Here is a 17817-nt window from a genome sequence, read left to right on the forward strand (position 1 = left end):
TCAAGATAAAAATACTCCCTATGACATAGTTGCACTTAGGAGAGTTAAATGTCTGAATTGCCTTCAGAAACAATAACATGCATGTTGGAAACATGGCTTCACTCCTCATCTCTCTAAAATAAAACCTATGCACACAAAATGAGTTTATGAACTATGGAATCATACTTTTGTAGTGGTAGAAAATTATGAAGGCACACTGCATGGTCTCTACCTGCAAAAGATTGTATGCATCCTGCAGATAGCAGCTCGACTCTCACCTCTTCTATGAACTTCTAATAAAAATTAATCTCTCCCTCCTTTGTGCTGTTATATAAGTTTGTACCTCTTTAATAATATTTATTATTGCATTCCGCCTTGTATGAGTACCAGTAGTCTCTCTACCATTTTTGAGAACAGGGAACCATCTTACCAGACTTTGTCTTCATCTCTCCCAGTACTTTAAACAACTCCCAGGTAAAAGATGCTCAATTAGTTTCTGTACTTGAATAATGAAAACTACAAGTAGAATCTTAGATGTTGATGTGAGGTGAATAAAATTTAGCTGAAATATTTTCTTTGCTTTGGCCTAATTAATGAGAATTCAGATTTTTCAACACAGCTTAGAATTTCAGAATGGCAGGGTCTCAGAGGGGATCTATTATAACACATTCCCAATGTTTGTATGAATTGTGTCTCCTGCATTCCTACTGAATACTTAAGGACATTAGGCATGAAAAAATATCAGTCATATTGGTATTGGCAATGGGTATTTAGTATGTGTATATTTATATTACCCACCCATTCTTCCATCTACCTACCATCTATCTATCCATCCATCAATCCATCCATTCATCCTATGATTGTGCTTAATATTAGTGATGCTACTAAAATTAATAATCTGATAATCTGTAGTAGAACCTCCCACATCTGTTCTTCTGTCATATGAGTATTTTGTCAGGTTATAGAATAAATGATGTGCACCTGATCCAGTTAAGTTACTTAATTATAACTTTTGGTAGTATCACACAATTTTTTTAATTCAAAGATTATAAATCTGTGATTTCATTGACATATTTAAAATTTTTCGAATTGAATATTTTGTTCAATTCCTTTTACATTGATAGAAAATTTGTTTTAGGTTACTAAAATACATATTTATTTTCTTTCTTAGCTCTGGAACAGAATTTTCCTTAGAATGATAGAAAGTATATATATAACAACATATAATTTAATTATTTTTTCACTAAATTTGATTCTTTGGAAGACTTACCAGTTCTGTGCTGTTTGGGTTCATGACTGACACCGCTGTACTCCACAAGAGTGCTTTTATTAAAAGTTGCCTCAGATACCAGCTGAAAGGTGATATTACTATAACATATTCCTGGCAGCCAGTGATTAAATACTGTTTTTCCCTTAAAGAAATCTGAGAAGAAAAAAACAATTTTATTAAAATTTCAGTTTCCTAAATGCCACACACTTCTAGAAAGTTCTGAACAATTATGACTAACTAGCCATAAAATAATATTTCCTGCAACTTCTGGCAAGGTCAGTAATAAAAAAATTGATATAAGGCTACAGATGAAAATTTGGATTGTTTTGGACACAAACTGAAAGGCTTTTTTCTGCAAGAATTGGATATAATTGGAATTAAAATTTTATTATAAGAACATTTGGTGTATTAAGTGGAGAAGATAACATATAGAAATTGTAGAGATTAACTTTCTGCTAGCCATTTACTTTAAGATAAAAACCCAAGGTGTTTTGCCAATTTACGACTTAGGAAAAAATAATTTTACAAGAAATGTTTTCACTAGTCTCACTTGTAGAATATAGCCTATTTAAAAAATAAAACAGTTTGTCATTTGGCGGATAGGACCTGTTTGAAAAAAGAAGAAAATAAAAAATTTGAATTTTATTTGGAAAGCATTTTTTTTGGAAAATAATAATAAATTTAAAAATCCAATCCAAGTTAGAAATGAGAGAAACAAAAAGTACCACTTATTGAATGAAAAACCAAAAATAATTTTAAATTAATTAAATTTTAAAAAGAGAGCATATTAATTAACTTATTTTTAAACTCATGGCATTCAGCTCAACAAAAGTTTCAGTGACTACTTTTCAATTATTTCTGAACTTATATTTGCATGTGATCAAAAAGCAAATAAGGTCCCAATTATTAATTTGCAGATAATCTGTTTTCATTGAAAATAAAGAATGCAGTAATTTATGGAGTCTATTTACGTTTATTTGATTTTTTTTAAGTTTAAAAACCCTGTAAATTCACTGCATATATTTTAAACAATGTCTCATTAAAAAAAAAAACATGGAAGATTCAGGAGTTTGTAAAAGCAGCAAGTCAAAGTGAGATATTTCTGGATATCATGCCCTATGTGATTGAGTAGCTGTCCTCTACTTAGTTTCCAGTTACAACTAGTCAAATTTGAGACCATCATCTACACTGTCTGCAGATAAATATCATGGTGCTGGGTCCTGAGAATATTTACGTTTCCCCAGTTCAGTCCCCAGAGGCCCTCCCTCCTTCTCTCCCTCTCCCTCTTGACCTGCCTCTGCCCCTGAAAAGTGGAGTTCTTTCGAAATTATTAATTCCCCTAGGCTCTCTTCTCTCTCAAGATCCCATCAAGCCAGTAAAAATAGTGAAACCAATTTTTGTATATTAATGCAATCATTTAGCTAGTCATAGAGATAAATATATACAAAGGAATGAAAAAGCACTGTCTTTTGTATTTGAGAATAATCTTGGACCATCTCCAAGTGAAACTTTGTGAAAGGCACCTCTTTAGCTTCCCAGTTCTAGAAGTGCCCTAACACACTCAGAAAGAAATGGTTAAGTGAGGTGCTTCTAAATTTAAGTTTGAATTTGTTTCCTGCACCAGACATGCAGGAATAATATTTGGCAAGAATAACATGTGAGTCACAATAATTTGAGTTTTTCTTATGCTTACGCATGACACATGACTCTAAAGAACCAGACATTCTAAGACTCCTCATAACAATATTTTCACGCATCAGTAACTACTTTTATTGGTTCATTTATGACCAAATAGTGAATTATAAGACCTCTTCAGAGCAAGAGCAAGACCATTTGGCAAAAGTCATGTAAAAGTAATAGTCATCATTTTTCATCTTCCTTTTGCCTCTTACCTTTATATAGCATTGTCCGGAAGTCTTTACCTTCCCAGTAGCTTATGTTTACTCTTGTGAAAACGTTATATTTTTCTGGATAATGAATTTCAAACAGGACTCCTGTTTCAGGAGAAGGTTTATAGTCATATATTGAAACACTGGTTACAGGAAGAGGTTCTGCAGAAGGAAAGTTAATGGAGAAAGGGGAATTAAGAAAAGAGCAAAAGGCCATTATCAATACTTGGAAGGGCCAAGGATTACACCTATTAGAATTTTACACATATTTTTATTATCTGTAAGACCCTAAACTCCTCAGTACTCCTGAGTTGAGTGTTCTCCTTAGCAGTAATTAATGATGCATATTTTAAATAGTGATTTCTGCCTTTCAAAGAACTTTCATATTCATTTTTCCATTTGCAACAACCCTGAGATCTAGGAAGAGCAAATATTAATATCATCATTCAACATATAAAAATAATGATAACTCAGACTTTAAATTACTTGTCAAAGGTAATTTAACAAGGACATGGCAGAGTCTGTATCTCCAGATTCCTAGTTCATTTTTCTTTTCCCCAAGCCAAGAAAATTTGACATTAATAATAGACCAGTAGCAGAAAATACATTTTGGCTCTAACCAAAGATAAATGTTTCAATAATCAGTTATTTCTTTGTGTGAACTTAGCACTTTTTTTATGTTAAGTATAACATTGCAAACCATCCTATGTTGTGAGGTTTATAGTTTATGATGTTTATCAAACTATTCTTTCTACAGAAATTTAAAAATGTTTATTTCTGTTTTGCATGAGTTGTTAATACATCACAAAACTTTGTAAATGCTCATTTTTTTAATAACTGTGATTGATGTATGTCCTCATCTCCTCCACATCCCACCCTTCAGCCAAAGTCTTGTAAAGTGTCAGAGGCCCCTCACCCTTCAGTAGGATCTACTGGATAAGTTTTACTTGCATTCATTTCATTCAAGAAAATATTTTAAATAATTTGGCTTGGAGTCAACTCTTGTATTATAGAAAAAATTGATTTTAATTCAAAATTTTAGAATTGAGAGGATTCTTGGACATCTATAGCCTAAATGAAATATCCTTAGTTTAAATTTTATACTTTGAAAATTTCAGTTTCAATAACATAAGAAACCAAAACTGACTTAGTTCATTCAACAAATAATTACCTACTTTGTCTCAATCTGTGGCTAAATATCTTTCATTTTGTTCTTCAGTGTCTCAACCTATTTTTGCTTTTGACTGATGAGATCCAGGGAAGACTGAAAATACAAGTTAAAATTCTTAATTTTTTCCTGGAATTTTCTTACAAACCAAGCCTATCTATAAAACCAAAAACCAAGCCAACATCTATAAAAAAGTTGGAAGGCCTTCAGATTGCAACATATATTGGGATCATGTCCCTGTAGACTATGTGCAATGTTCTCTGGTTAGAATGTTTCCATTTTATCTTTGTCTCATCCTTGGTTTTCCTACTTAAAGGGAGAACAGAGTGAACTCACTTAAGTGTCATGTAAAGAAACCAGCAAACCAAGCCCTGAAGATGCTGAGTATTTCTCTTTGATTAATCCCAAAGAAGCCTTGAACCATTTGAAGATCTTTCTTCCAACTCAGTCTAATTACTAACCCAGGGAGTCTACACAATCCACTTATTGACTCTGGATATGAGAAACAAAATGAAAGCTAACAGCAAACAGCAGCCACAGAGCCATAACTCTTCCACTGCTGCAGCCCAGTTTCACATCCTCACCAGGGGTCTGTCTACTGGAAAGAGAAATTAGAGGTCCACTCAATCTCTCATGCCCTGAGTTAGGAAGTCTGCACATCAAAGCCATAGTCAAACTTTGAAATTCAAGAGATACAGGAGGATTAGAGCATAGATATTTTATTTTGTGATTTTTCTGTTAGCTGTGCCAACTACTTAAATTTTAAACTAAGAGAATTTTTTAAATGCCTACTTACATGTTTGCTTCCTGTATTTCCCTCAGCTTCAACATACATAACTCAGGTCAGCTGTAAATTCTAAAGTCCATGCACAGGCATTTTTGAGGTATATTCAATACAAAAATTACTGTTTTCTAGAACTCAAATGCATTCTCTAGAAATATTTTACCATCTCTCTAGTTACTTCCCTCATTGTTTTTCTTTTTGAAAAGTTAAGGGATGTGGCATAAACCAGAGCTGTAATTACTCATGTGTTTTTCAGTGATGACAAGGTAAAATCTTGATCTAATTCATTACTCCTTTCTCTGCCAACTATCCTGTTATACTTCCCTTTCTTGTTTTAGGAACAGGTGAGACTGGACAGAGAAATGTAGTTGTTTAAAAATAGAAATCATTTATTATCTTCATTTATTACTTTTTTGTCTTTAGTTTTTCCTTTTTAATTAAAAAAATTAATCATTACAAAATATACTTGAAACTCGCCTGTATAACTTACCCTGATCCCATTTGCCTCCCATAATTTGGCCAGAGGTAAATTATTACTCTGAATATGGTGTTCCTCTTTCCATGCATGTTTTTCACTTTTATATTTGTAAGTGTCCAATATTCATATGGACTATTACTTCACATACTTTAAAATGTTACGTTGATGGTATCATATTGTACGTATGATTCTGCAGCTTACTTTTTGTTACCTAACATCATTTTTGAGATTTGTCTGTCTTGATGTATCTCTAGAAAATTTAGTATCCAGTTTACAACTATACAAACAATATAATTTATCTTTTTTGTTGTTGTTGTTGTTATATAGGTTGTTTTCAATCCCTCACTTTTGCAAATAATGCTGCAATAAATGTTTTGGGACATGTTTCCTTAGGTTGGAAGTCCTGGATAGTAGAGTATGCACATCTTCAACTGTTTGTGATATTGTGAAAATGTTTTCTAACTGGATGTCAATTATCTATCAGTTGTGTGTGATAGTTCTTGTTTCTCCATATTCTTTTTCCTACACTTGCTTGTATCAGTCTTTTTATTTATTTTTAATTAATTTATTTTATTTAATTTATTTTTTTGGCTGTGTTGGGTCTTCATTGCTGCACGTGGGCTTTCTCTAGGTGCGGTGAGTGGGGGCTACTCTTCACTGCGGTGCGTGGGCTTCTCATTGTGGTGACTTCTTTTGTTGCAGAGTGCAGGCTCTAGGCCTGTGGGCTTCAGTAGTTGTGGCACATGGGCTCAGTAGTTGTGGCTCATGGGCTCTAGAGCGCAGGCTCAGTAGTTGTGGCGCACGGGCTTAATTGCTCTGCAGCATGTGGAATCTTCCCAGACCAAGGCTTGAACCTGTGTCCCCTGCATTGGCAGGTGGATTCTTAACCGCTGTGCCACCAGGGAAGTCCAGTCTTTTTAATTTTTGACACTCTGAAGGCTGTGAAATTTTGTCTCTTAATTTCCTGTTCAAGAAAAAGATTGAATATATTTTCATATGTTTATCTGTCATTCAGCTTCCCTTTTCTTAAAATCATTTGTTTGATACCCTTGCCTTTTTCATGGATTCTTTTTCCATATTTTCCTGCTAATTTCTAATGCAACCTTTGTCATATATCACTTCCCCATTGTCATTTTTTATTGTGTCCTGTGCCTTTCATCTGGATACATTTTTCTTCTTGCTGAAACATATAATTTAATAGTTATTTAAGTTAGAGTATGGGTGTTAAATTCTCCTAGGCTCTGTATACAAAAAAAATTTCTTTATTCTTGATGTAGTTTAGCTGGGTATAGAATTCTGGGTAGTCTGATTTCCCCTCAGCGCTTTGAGGATATTGCTCCATTGTCTTCTTGCACCAATTATTGCAGAAGAGAAAGCTTCTGTCAGTCTAACAGTTATTCCTTTGTGGATACTATGCTTTTTGTCCATTAGTATCTTCTAAACTTCTAATTTATTTTTATATATGCTTGATCATCTGCAGTTTCACCATCACATATCTAGGTATGGTCTTAGTTTTGAATTATGGTCTAGGTACTTGGAATGCTTTGTCAATCTGTGGATTCATGTCATTCTTCAAGTCTTGGAAATTCCCATAATGATTTCTTCAAATATTATGCCAATCATCCCCTCCATATTTTTCTTAATCTCTTAATCTCCTTAGTTAGAATCTCTCCACCTCCATACCTGTGGTAGTATTGTCTCACTGTGCTAAATCATGGGACAATGACACAGTATCATCTTTCAATTTACTGACTTTATTTAATTTTTATTAGTACAGAATTTATCCCATCTATTGAAGTTTTTCAATTAATTAACATTAAATTTGATTAATTAAATTAATTTTACCTAGTTTAACCAATTAAAATATTAAATTAAATGATTGTATTTTTTATTTTTAAAATTTATATTTATTCTGTATGTTTGTTTTATTTTTGCCAATTTTTTGTTTCATTATTCCTTAATTCTTTTTTAATATGTGTAATTCTTTCATTTATCACTTTGTATATCATAGCACACTGTAAATTTTTGTTACATTGCTACATAAAATATAATATAAAATATAATAATAAGTTTGATGCCTGTCTTTTTTAGCATAGATTTCTTTGTGTGTCCTAAAATATAAGCCCTAGGCCAAATTTTGTTTTCTCATTGCCCCATTTCTTGTTTTTTCCTCACTGCTTTGAGGCAGTTTAGCATCCTTTCAGCTCACCAGAATCTGCAGTCTAGAACCAGGGCATATAACATTATTTTGGGTTTCTTTATACTGTGGATGGTATAGTGGTTTTCACAAATTCATTCTCTGAGTCAGAGGGTAACTAAGCTTGGTCCTGGATAGTAAGAATGTGTGTCCCTTGCCTGTATCCTTAGGCCTCCATATGTGCTTTTTTTTTCACAAGCAGGAAGAATCTTTACTCCAAGCCAAGAGTCTGGCTCTGGGCCATATCTGATGTACAGCAACTCAAGCCTTCCTTCTCTACAGGGGGCCAGATTCAGTACTGTCTCCTTTCAGACCCAGAGCACAGGGGCCCCATGACTTCAGCCTACTTCCCTACTTTGAGTTTCTGATTAATGGAGACACCTATCTTATTTTTGAGCCTGGAAATATACTTCTGTTTTTCTTTTCACTTTTTGGTGGGAGCACAGAGTGTATGACAAAGCAGGACTTTACTGCATTATTTTTACTAAAAATCCTACCATGAAGTTCCCATTTTTTCTTTTAATAAAAAACTTGAAAATGACATTTAATATCATTATTATTTCCTCATTAGGCGTTCCATATAATAAAAACTGATGTTCAAATTGAAGAATATTTTCTCTTCCTTCATTACCTTTGAACCATTCATACAGATCATAAATAGGAAGAGTTTTAAAGTTCTGGATGTGGCTATCTTAGAAGATGAAAAAACAAAAGCAAATGTGGAGCAAATACTGTTTCAAGAAAGCAGAGGTAGCCTTGTACTTATTAGTATCTGCTAAGTGCTAAGAGGTGCTTCTTTCTGTGATTGTTCTGTTTTGAGGAACTAAAACTAAAAAAGCTGTTGAGTCACTCATCAGTATCCTTTGCTTTCAATGTGACCAACCTAAGAACATGTGTCTTCTGACATAGCCCTCTGGAGGGAGATGAACATGGGATTAGTCCCTCACTTCTGATGGCAGGAGTAGGGAAAAGGGACCAGTCCAGGTCCCAGGCCAGAGCTCTTGTAATATGTATTGATGATAATTTGAGACCTGACCTGATGGTTCAGCTATATCCAAGCAGGCCACTGAGGGGAGCTGGCTGCAGCAGCCACCCATGGTCCAGGAGGATGGTTACCATTACACCCACTAACTTAGTTTGAGTCTCCATCATTTCTTTAGTAGGAGAGCAAAATTTGCTACCCCCAAATGTATCTCTTTGGCATGAGGAGTAACTGAGGCTGAGTATTTTTAAGAAAAATAAGGCTCAGGAAGAGCCCTTAATATCCCCCGAAACTGCCTAAAAGAATTTAGGTAGAGGGCCTGTTCCTGGAATAGAGCTGTCACCAGAGGTATTTGCATAGAAAATGGGCTGGAAGTGGCAGGGGAAACTCAGCAGGGCCTGGAGATCAGAGTCCACTCTATGTCCCATTGTCTCTGCATGGCCCAGCAAAAATTTGTTCACCAAATGTTTACTTTTCCGCCTCCAGGTCAATTGCCTTCCTCCCCTTTGTAGTCCCAAACCACCACCCCGACATCCTCTTTTGTCTTTAGCTGAAGATGGTCTTTAAGGTGAAGGTTTTCGCCATTTTGATGAGTTATCAGTTTTCCTGGATCTCTCCCATGTATACATGTTATTACATTTTAGTTACTGATTTTCTCTTACTAATCTATCTTACATCAATTTAATTCTTAGGCCAGCCAGAAGAACCTAGAAGGGTAGAGGAAAATTCTTCCTCTATGATACTTTCCTGGAATATTTAAATAGCTTTCTGAATTATTCTTCCTGCCTCCAATCTCATCTTAATTTTTCTTATTTACTTCTGTTCAAAACTTTTAAGCCTGCAGGCTACTTGATACTCTCACTTTTGTCAGAGTCTCTGACTTACACCTGTCACCTTCACCTCATTGACTTTTCCCCTCCTGATCTCTTTTGGTTCTCTTTTGCTCCCAACCTGTTGAGTAATTTTCTATTTAATGCCATCAGTATTAATTATATTTATTGATCTTATACCAGGTGCTACACACTTTGTTAAGGAGTTTATATAAAAATTTTTATTACAAAAAAATGTACATTACTTAATAGCACCCTCTACCAAATCAGTAATCTATAGCCCGCAAACCAAATCTGGCCTGCCACATATTTTTGTATGATTTATGAGCTAAGAATGGTATTTACAGTTTAAAATGGTTGATAAATATCGACAGAAGAATACTATTTCATGACATATGAAAATTATATGAAATTCAAATTCTGGTGTCTTTAAAGTTTCCTAAGAACACAGCCATGCTTATTTGTTTACATATCATCTATGGCTGCTTTTCTGCGGAAATAGTGGAGTTGAATGATTGCAACATAGATTATATGGTCCACAAGGCATAAAATATTTATTACCTAGGCCTTTACAGAAAAAGTTTGCTAACCTCTGGAATAGATTATAAATTAGAAAACTAAGAGAATGTAATAATCTGCCAACGTCTACATTATGGTTTCCAGTTTTCTTTGGCTCTAAAGTTCATGCTTTTATCCACTATTCAAAATATCTGTGTGATAATTTGTCCATTCCAATGCAGGATTCAGAATCCTGTGGCTTGCAGTCCTGTTACAAGGAGATTTCCCCAATCAAATCGTATTATGTCATTTCTTTGCATAAGATGTGTCCTCATTCCTCGGCACTTAGAGGTTAAGGTCTAAACTCTTTTGTAAAGTATTCAAGGCTCCTCCCAACTTTTCTAGCCACCTTTCCCTTTATTTTCTGGAATCACAGGTTCTTGCCACCTTCACTCTTGAAGTTCACAGGTGTGCCATGCTATGCACATATGCCCCCATTCTTTTTACCTATGAATCCCTTTAACTCTGATTGTGACATCTTCCATTCTTTATTCATTTGGCAAGTTTTCACTAATTTTTAAATAATTGTTTCTTTTTCCCAGTGCTCCCTAAGAAGGCTGGGCAGTCTCTTACATAATTCTTTTACAGTACTTATATATTTGTAATGTTTTATTTGTCTTTTCCACTACTATATACAATCTCTGAGTGTGGGTATTTTATTTTTATTTCTCTGCCACCTAGGACATGGCGTAAAGAATGTAGGTAATACATAAAATAAAAACTCATGCATTATTTTTATTATCATGGGTGAATTTGTATGGAATATTATATTTGTAGAGTGTCCCCATGTGCATTCTGCCATGTTTACAGCCACTGTCTCTAGGACTTTGCAAACACAGGAGACAGTAGTGTGTAAATAGCATTTCCCAAATTTCTAAGCGATTGTTTTCATGTATTATTTTATCTGTTGAGAAACTACTCCTTCTCTCTGATGTGCACATTATATACTGAAGTTTCTCAACCAATTAAATATTAATCAGAAGTCAGAGCCTAAGGGTTATGAAACCCTTTTGAACTGTGGCCACATGACCTGTTTGTGCTGCATTTATCCTTTGCTGTGTTCCTCAGCTTTCTCTGAGAGCAGCCAGACTCAGAACAACGGTAGAGAAATATCAAAGGACTGACCCAGGGCCAATTGCTTTGTCATTGCTTATTTCATGAAGACAAAGATCTCACACAGAATAAATGACTGTAACAAATGTACCCTTTTAGCCTCAATGTGTCAACTCTGGGAGCAGATCCTACAAACGTTTCCTAAACTTCCAAGAAAAGCTTCCCATTAGAAAAATAAACATGGCAAAAATACATCGTTAACTGATAAATAATGCTAATTTTAGAGCTCAAAAGTAATCTTAGTCATCATGTATTTTAATACTCTCTTTTTTAAAGAAGGAAGCTGAAACCCATCACCTCATGCCTAATGTCACAGAAATATTTGTGCGTTAACCCCCAGTTTTTATATTCCCAACCTATTATTGCTTTAAAAATCTGGGATGGTGTAATTGAGTATTTAAAAATAGAGTAGAGGGTGAGAGACAATAAACCATCATTAATCAATTTTTACTCTTTAGATACCAATGCAAATTTCCTCTTCTGCTTAAGATGTAGAAAACTGCAAGCCAATGCTATCCTCCTGTTAGGGGAAACACTGACCAAAACCGCCCGCCCTGGCCAGTCACCATAGTAGCCACTTGCACGAGTTATCTTAAACAGGAGGTCCTGGTAAGGAATGTGGAACTAACAAGCTACCACGAACCGGAAGAATTCAGGGAAGGTCAAAAGGAGGGAGGGGATGCCAGTCCATATGTCCTACGAACCTCCCAGAATCCTCCTCGCTGGAATCCATCTTGGCTGAGCGATGCCCGCGCCACCAGAAAGGACCGTGAGTCAGAATGATTGGCCAGAGACAACGGGAAGCTAATCGCATCACCGTAAAACCCGAGACTGCGAGCCACGTGGCAGAGCAGTTCTCTTGGGTTCCCTTAGCCTTCCACTCTCCAGCCAGGTGCCCCTTCCCAATTACGTCTCTTGCTTTGTCAGCACATGAGTTTCCTCGGACAATTCATTTCCTAGTGTTAGACGAGAGCCCACTCTCAGGCCCTGGAAGGGGTCCCCCTTTCTGCAGCATCCCAACATCCAACAGTGAGAAGAAAAAGTCAAATAATCCATGAGACACAATTTTTCTTGTGTCCATCAGAGAAATAAGATTGCAAGGCAACCAAATGAACTAAATTCTAAAGACAAGCCCCTCTGAGGAGAAAAGGGACACATTAACTGTTTTACCTTTAGTAGGGCATGGCAGAAAGAAGGGGCACCATTAAAGCAGGAAAGAAGAAAGCAACTAAACATTTCCTGATCCAGAAAGGTGGAGTGTGTTCTAAATAACAGTTTAGACTGCTCTGTCCAAGAAGGTAGTTACCAGCCACCTGTGGCTATTTAAATTAAACTTAGAATGAATCAAAATTAAATAAAATTAAAAATGAGGGGCTACTGTACTGGACAATGCAGATATAGAACATTTTCATCATCCAAAAGTTCTGTCCAAAAGTATAGGACAGAGCTGGTTTAAAATGAGTGGGGCTCCCAGGCACAAATGGAGCCCACTTCTCTCTAGCCCTTTACATGGGCCTCCATCAGGTGCTCAGGAGAAATACTGATGGCAAGAGAGCCACCCTCCTACCCTCCAGGGCACAGGGATGCAAGTGATAATTAGCCCCATTAAGAGATCAAGGAGAAAACTTAATTCCCTGGACTTTTTAAAAATACAAAGCAAAACGCTTAATGCCTTGGGGAGAGGTTCTTTAACTCTCAGTTCTCTGGCAAAGATCTTCCTCCTTCTGGGGGACAGGCAAAAGTAAAAGATGTATTTTCCTGAGTCAACGGCAGAAACAGCTTTGGACCCATGATCTTCACGCACTGATAGAAGGTAGAGTTCTGCTACTATGGGGAAGAGGCAGGAGACTCTCCAACCCAAGACCATCTACAGGTTTAAGGTAGACTTTTTCTGTGAGTGTATAGCAAGGGGTAGGAATGCTGAGAATGCCCCACTTAGCATCACAACGTCTGCCTAAGCCTGAGGCTGGACCCGGAGAACCAAGATCCTCCCCCATCCCCCCCAAAGTTAGCACTAGTAAAAAGTCCATTGGTAAGGGAGAGGCAAAATCATGGATCCCTTCTGTGGTGCATGTGTTCAGGACTTGCTGAACACTGAGGGTAGAACTGGAACACTGAGAAACACCTTCTGTCACTGCTGCCAACCTACCATTGACCAGAAGGATTTGAAGTCTGTGATGAACTGTAGGTTAATAGTACTTTAAACTGAGCTCAACTATTGACTGGAGTGACTCAATTCCTCACACGAACAGCCTAGCAATATGGAACATTTAAGTTAAATTCAACAATATACTTAATTGCATTAAATATAAATGATCTAAGCTTGTACTGTTTAAATTGGTAGCCACTAGCCACATATGGCTATTGAGCGCTTAAAATAAGGCTAGTGTCACTGAGAAACTGAATTTTAAATTTTATTTATTTTAACTATATTTAAGAGTAAAAAATGTAAATTTTTATATCCTGATTATATACTTGAGAAATAAAATATTGCCTGCCTTATCAGTAAACAAAGGATGTCACCAGCCATCAGCGATTGCAGCCACCGCCAAAGGTGAGCTGGTGAGCCCTGAGGGAACTCAGGATGTGAAAACAGAGGATATAGGCCCCAGACAGCTGAAGTACGTATCAAAGGAATGATTTCAGTGAGCCCAGACTCTTGCATCTTCCCATACATAGAAAAGCGTTAAATTCCTTAACTAGTTTTTTTTTATTAACAATAATCTTTTGTTCCTACTACCTGCCTTTTGTTGCAAAACTCCTATATATCCTAGCTCCCCCTTCACCTCCTTGGAGCAGTTTTCTTAGGGTTACTTGAGTCACTGCCTCCCGGGCTTGAAGTCCTCAGTAAGTCCACTGAAGAAAACATAACACTCAACTTTTAGGTTGTGCATATTTTTTTTAGTCGACATACTGAAACAATAATATTTTGAATGTAATGGGTTAAGTAAACTATGTTATTAAAATTAATTTCACCTTTTCAGAAAGTTTCTTAATGTGTCTAGCAGAAAATTTAATATTACATATGTGGTTAACATTCTATTTTTATTGGCTAGTTCTAGTCTAAACACTCCAATTAAAAGGCAGAGATTTTCGGATTGGGGAAAAAAGCAAGATCCAGCTCTATGCTGTTTACAAGAAACCCATTTACATATAAAGATATAAGTAGGTTAAAATTAAAAAGATGAAACAGGTATACCATGAAAATACTTAACAAAAGAAAACTAAAATGTCTATATTAATATCAGCCAAAATAGACCTCAACACAAGGCATATTATTTGGTATAAAGGGTGACAGTTGTATATAGATAAAAAGGTCAGCTCATCAAAAAGACATGGTAATCCTAAAAGTATTATATTTGCACCTAACAACGTAACAACAGAACTTCGAACTAAAGCATAAGCTAAAAGAAGTGAAAGGAGAAATAGACAAATCCATTCCCTCTGTCAGTCATTGTTAGAGCAAACTGACAGCAAATCATTAGGGTATAGAAGACTTGAACAACCAACCTGACCTGACATTTATTGAAACTTCACCCACCAAGTGCTCACAGAAAGCACAAGAGAGGCCATATTTGGGTCCATAAGACAAATCTCAACAACTTTCTCTGCATTGAAATTGCACAGAGCATGTTCTCTGATCACAACGACAGTTACCTAGAAATCAATAAGGAGATCTCTGCAAAATCGTCAAAGTTTTGGACATTCAACAACACAATTTCTAGTCCACATATCAAAGAAGAAATCACGAAAGAAAATTGAAAACATGTTGAGTAGAACTTACTGCACATGCTAAAATATCATCAAGATATTCCAGAAATCTTTCACCATCTACTTACTTAAAACATTTCTTTGTGAACCATTAACTAAAGGGCCGACTCCTCCAGCTTTGATCCAGAGTGGCTGAGTGCCTGCTAATGAGTGTTGGGTCAGCAACAGTCACTAGTTTTATTTTGCTCTGTGTCAGCCTTTTTTTTCCTGGTTCCTTTTCTTGTTACTTGCTCAGCTAAATTGAATTAATATTTACTGATCACCATTTAAGCATAAGGGTCATGTTAGGTCATGCTTATGAAATTATGAAGATGAGTAAGGCAGAGCTTCTGATTCCAAGTGTTACATTATAGGCATTATACGCCTAGATCTGCTGCCTGATTCTATGAACTCCTAATTCGCCATTTCTGGAGCTTGTTTAAGACAGCATTTTACCAGGCAAGTCCTTCCTTTAATTCAGCTCGGTCCTAGATTTGTTTATTATATGTATAAACCTTGAAGGTCTTGGGTCTGTGCCATTCCTAGTTTTTAGAACTCAGTATGGATCCTGGAACTCTGCCAAGGGAAACTTTAATTACTTTTTGACAGACGTTAAAAATATGTCCTCTAGCTTGATTCTGAGTTCTTGCTTCTTGGTGTTTCTCTTTCCTTTTATCCCAACAGAAAATAGCACGATGTCCTTTTCCTTAATTGTGGCCAGAAAGATCACGTATAGATGGCAATTAAAAGATTGCCACAGTGGTTGAGAGTCTGCCTGCCGATGCGGGGGACACGGATTCGTGCCCCGGTCTGGGAAGATCCCACATGCCGCGGAGCAGCTGGGCCCGTGAGCCGTGGCTGCTGAGCCTGCGCGTCCGGAGCCTGTGCTCTACAATGGGAGAGGCCACAACAGTGAGAGGCCCGCGTGTCGCAAACAAACAAAAAAAAAAAGATTGCAACCACTGGAACAAAGAGCAAAAAGAACTTTGCTGAGACATTGCCTTGCTCTAGTGGTAAACTCTACCATCTTACAGATAACAGTTTTTCTTCCATACATCAACATATATAGTAGAGCCGAATTTTACTTTGAGATTATGTATTAAAGGCAGAGAGAAAAGTGAAAATTATATGTAGTTAAAACCACTCCTAAAAAATTTCTAATATCAGCATGACCTCTTAAGACATGTGCTACTAAAGGTTAAAATGTTAATGACTTGTTTTTTCTTGGTATTTTTCTTGGGCAGTGGAAGCCTAGGCTAGTTTGAGGGTGAGGTGAGGAATAGCAACTGATAAATAACAACATCTTTTACTCTCTCTCAACTAAAAATATGTAATTTTGATATTTTTTTTTTTTGCGGTACGCGGGCCTCTCACTGTTGTGGCCTCTCCCGTTGTGGAGCACAGGCTCCGGATGCGCAGGCTCAGTGGCCATGGCTCACGGGCGCAGCCGCTCCGCGGCACGTAGGATCTTCCTGGACCGGGGCACAAACCCGTGTCCCCTGCATCGGCAGGCGGATCCTCAATCACTGTGCCACCAGGGAAGCCCATAATTTTGATTTTGAGCCAGCTAAATATTAGCATAAATTCATTGCCTCAAAAAGCAATTTGCTTAATATGAGAATATGTGTTCTAGAAAAAAAACTTAGTTATAATCATACTATTAAATTATATAGCAGCCAATTACATTGTCCAATCATGAATCTAAAATTGTCATTCAATCTCAAAATAGGTTGACTTTTTTTGGTTTAAACACATTTTGATTAACAAAAGGTTACAGTAAAACGTGATCCATCTTCAGCAAGAGCCTGTATTCTTAAGGTAAAGCAGAACTTTGAATCTTGTCACCTGATTTCAAGGCAATTGATCTTGCCATTCTGGGCTCTGTTTTCATGAGAACCCCCAGGGGAATACACCCAACAAAGAGACACAGAGAACAATATTGCACATGATGCTTACTTGTTAACACAGTGATTGATCTGGATGGCTTGGTAACCACATTTCCATTTACCACTACCAGAGTGATTACATAATACAGGCCGTGATAACTGGCCTTAAAGATAACGGGAGGAGGCAAAGTACTGTTGAATTCCTCAAATTCGAAGAAGTAATTTTTTGATTCACCAGTTATCTTCACCACATACACGGATGATGGGCTCATGACATCTGAAGCTTCTAAAGAGACAGCGATGCTATTATCATCTTGGACAGTTACATGGAATGTTGTAGCATTCTGTTTAAGAAAAGAGAGAAAAAGGAAATGGAGGTCAAATTTCAGATTATTTTGCGATAAAATTATACTGACATAATTTCCCCAAAACTAGTGTTGTGATAAGCATTGCTTTGTGAAATAGAGTTACATAGGTATTTTAGCGTACGAGGAAAAGCAGAAAGAGGGAGATTAACTCTATTGTGGCAATTGATCTTCTCAGGCTTTTTTACTTTTAGCATTCTTCTTGATTGAAAAGCTGCTTCCGGTTCATGGATTGTGCCATGTAATAAACACAAAATAAACATCATGGAAATGCGTAATTAAGAAGCACTATTTTACTTTGGAGGGAGCAGTCCTGCCATAGTCCTAGGAAAATTCTAGAAGAATGTTTCAAGGGAGTTATTTCCTCTCTGATGTCTCACCTGTCAGTTTTGGAAACTAAAATAGTCAGGGCTGAGAAACCTGTGATAATCCTCAATAAAGGTTAGCCAGTCCTTAATAAGAGAAACTAAGATGCTCTTTGAGGAAAGGACCAGACTCAGGAACGGTGGGAGTTGCTGGAAAAATCAGCAGTTAGTGGACTGAAAACTTTGCTCCGAGTCTCCAGATA

General features: G+C 36.5%; 1 protein-coding gene across 2 annotated transcripts in view; it reads right to left on the reverse strand.

The window, feature by feature from the left end:
- PTPRO (protein tyrosine phosphatase receptor type O) overlaps window positions 1–17817 on the reverse strand; it is a 240439-nt gene that overhangs the window by 91733 nt on the left and 130889 nt on the right. For both annotated transcript variants that reach the window (XM_007454619.1, XM_007454618.1), the window contains exons 2-4: window positions 16955–17228; window positions 3142–3300; window positions 1250–1402 (exon numbers count right to left, since the gene is read on the reverse strand). In XM_007454619.1, the coding sequence (XP_007454681.1) occupies window positions 1250–1402; window positions 3142–3300; window positions 16955–17228 (586 nt within the window). The remainder of the gene's footprint in view (window positions 1–1249; window positions 1403–3141; window positions 3301–16954; window positions 17229–17817) is intronic.

This window comes from Lipotes vexillifer, unplaced genomic scaffold (assembly GCF_000442215.2).
Source record: "Lipotes vexillifer unplaced genomic scaffold, Lipotes_vexillifer_v1.1 scaffold911, whole genome shotgun sequence".
Taxonomy (NCBI): Eukaryota; Metazoa; Chordata; class Mammalia; order Artiodactyla; family Lipotidae; genus Lipotes; species Lipotes vexillifer.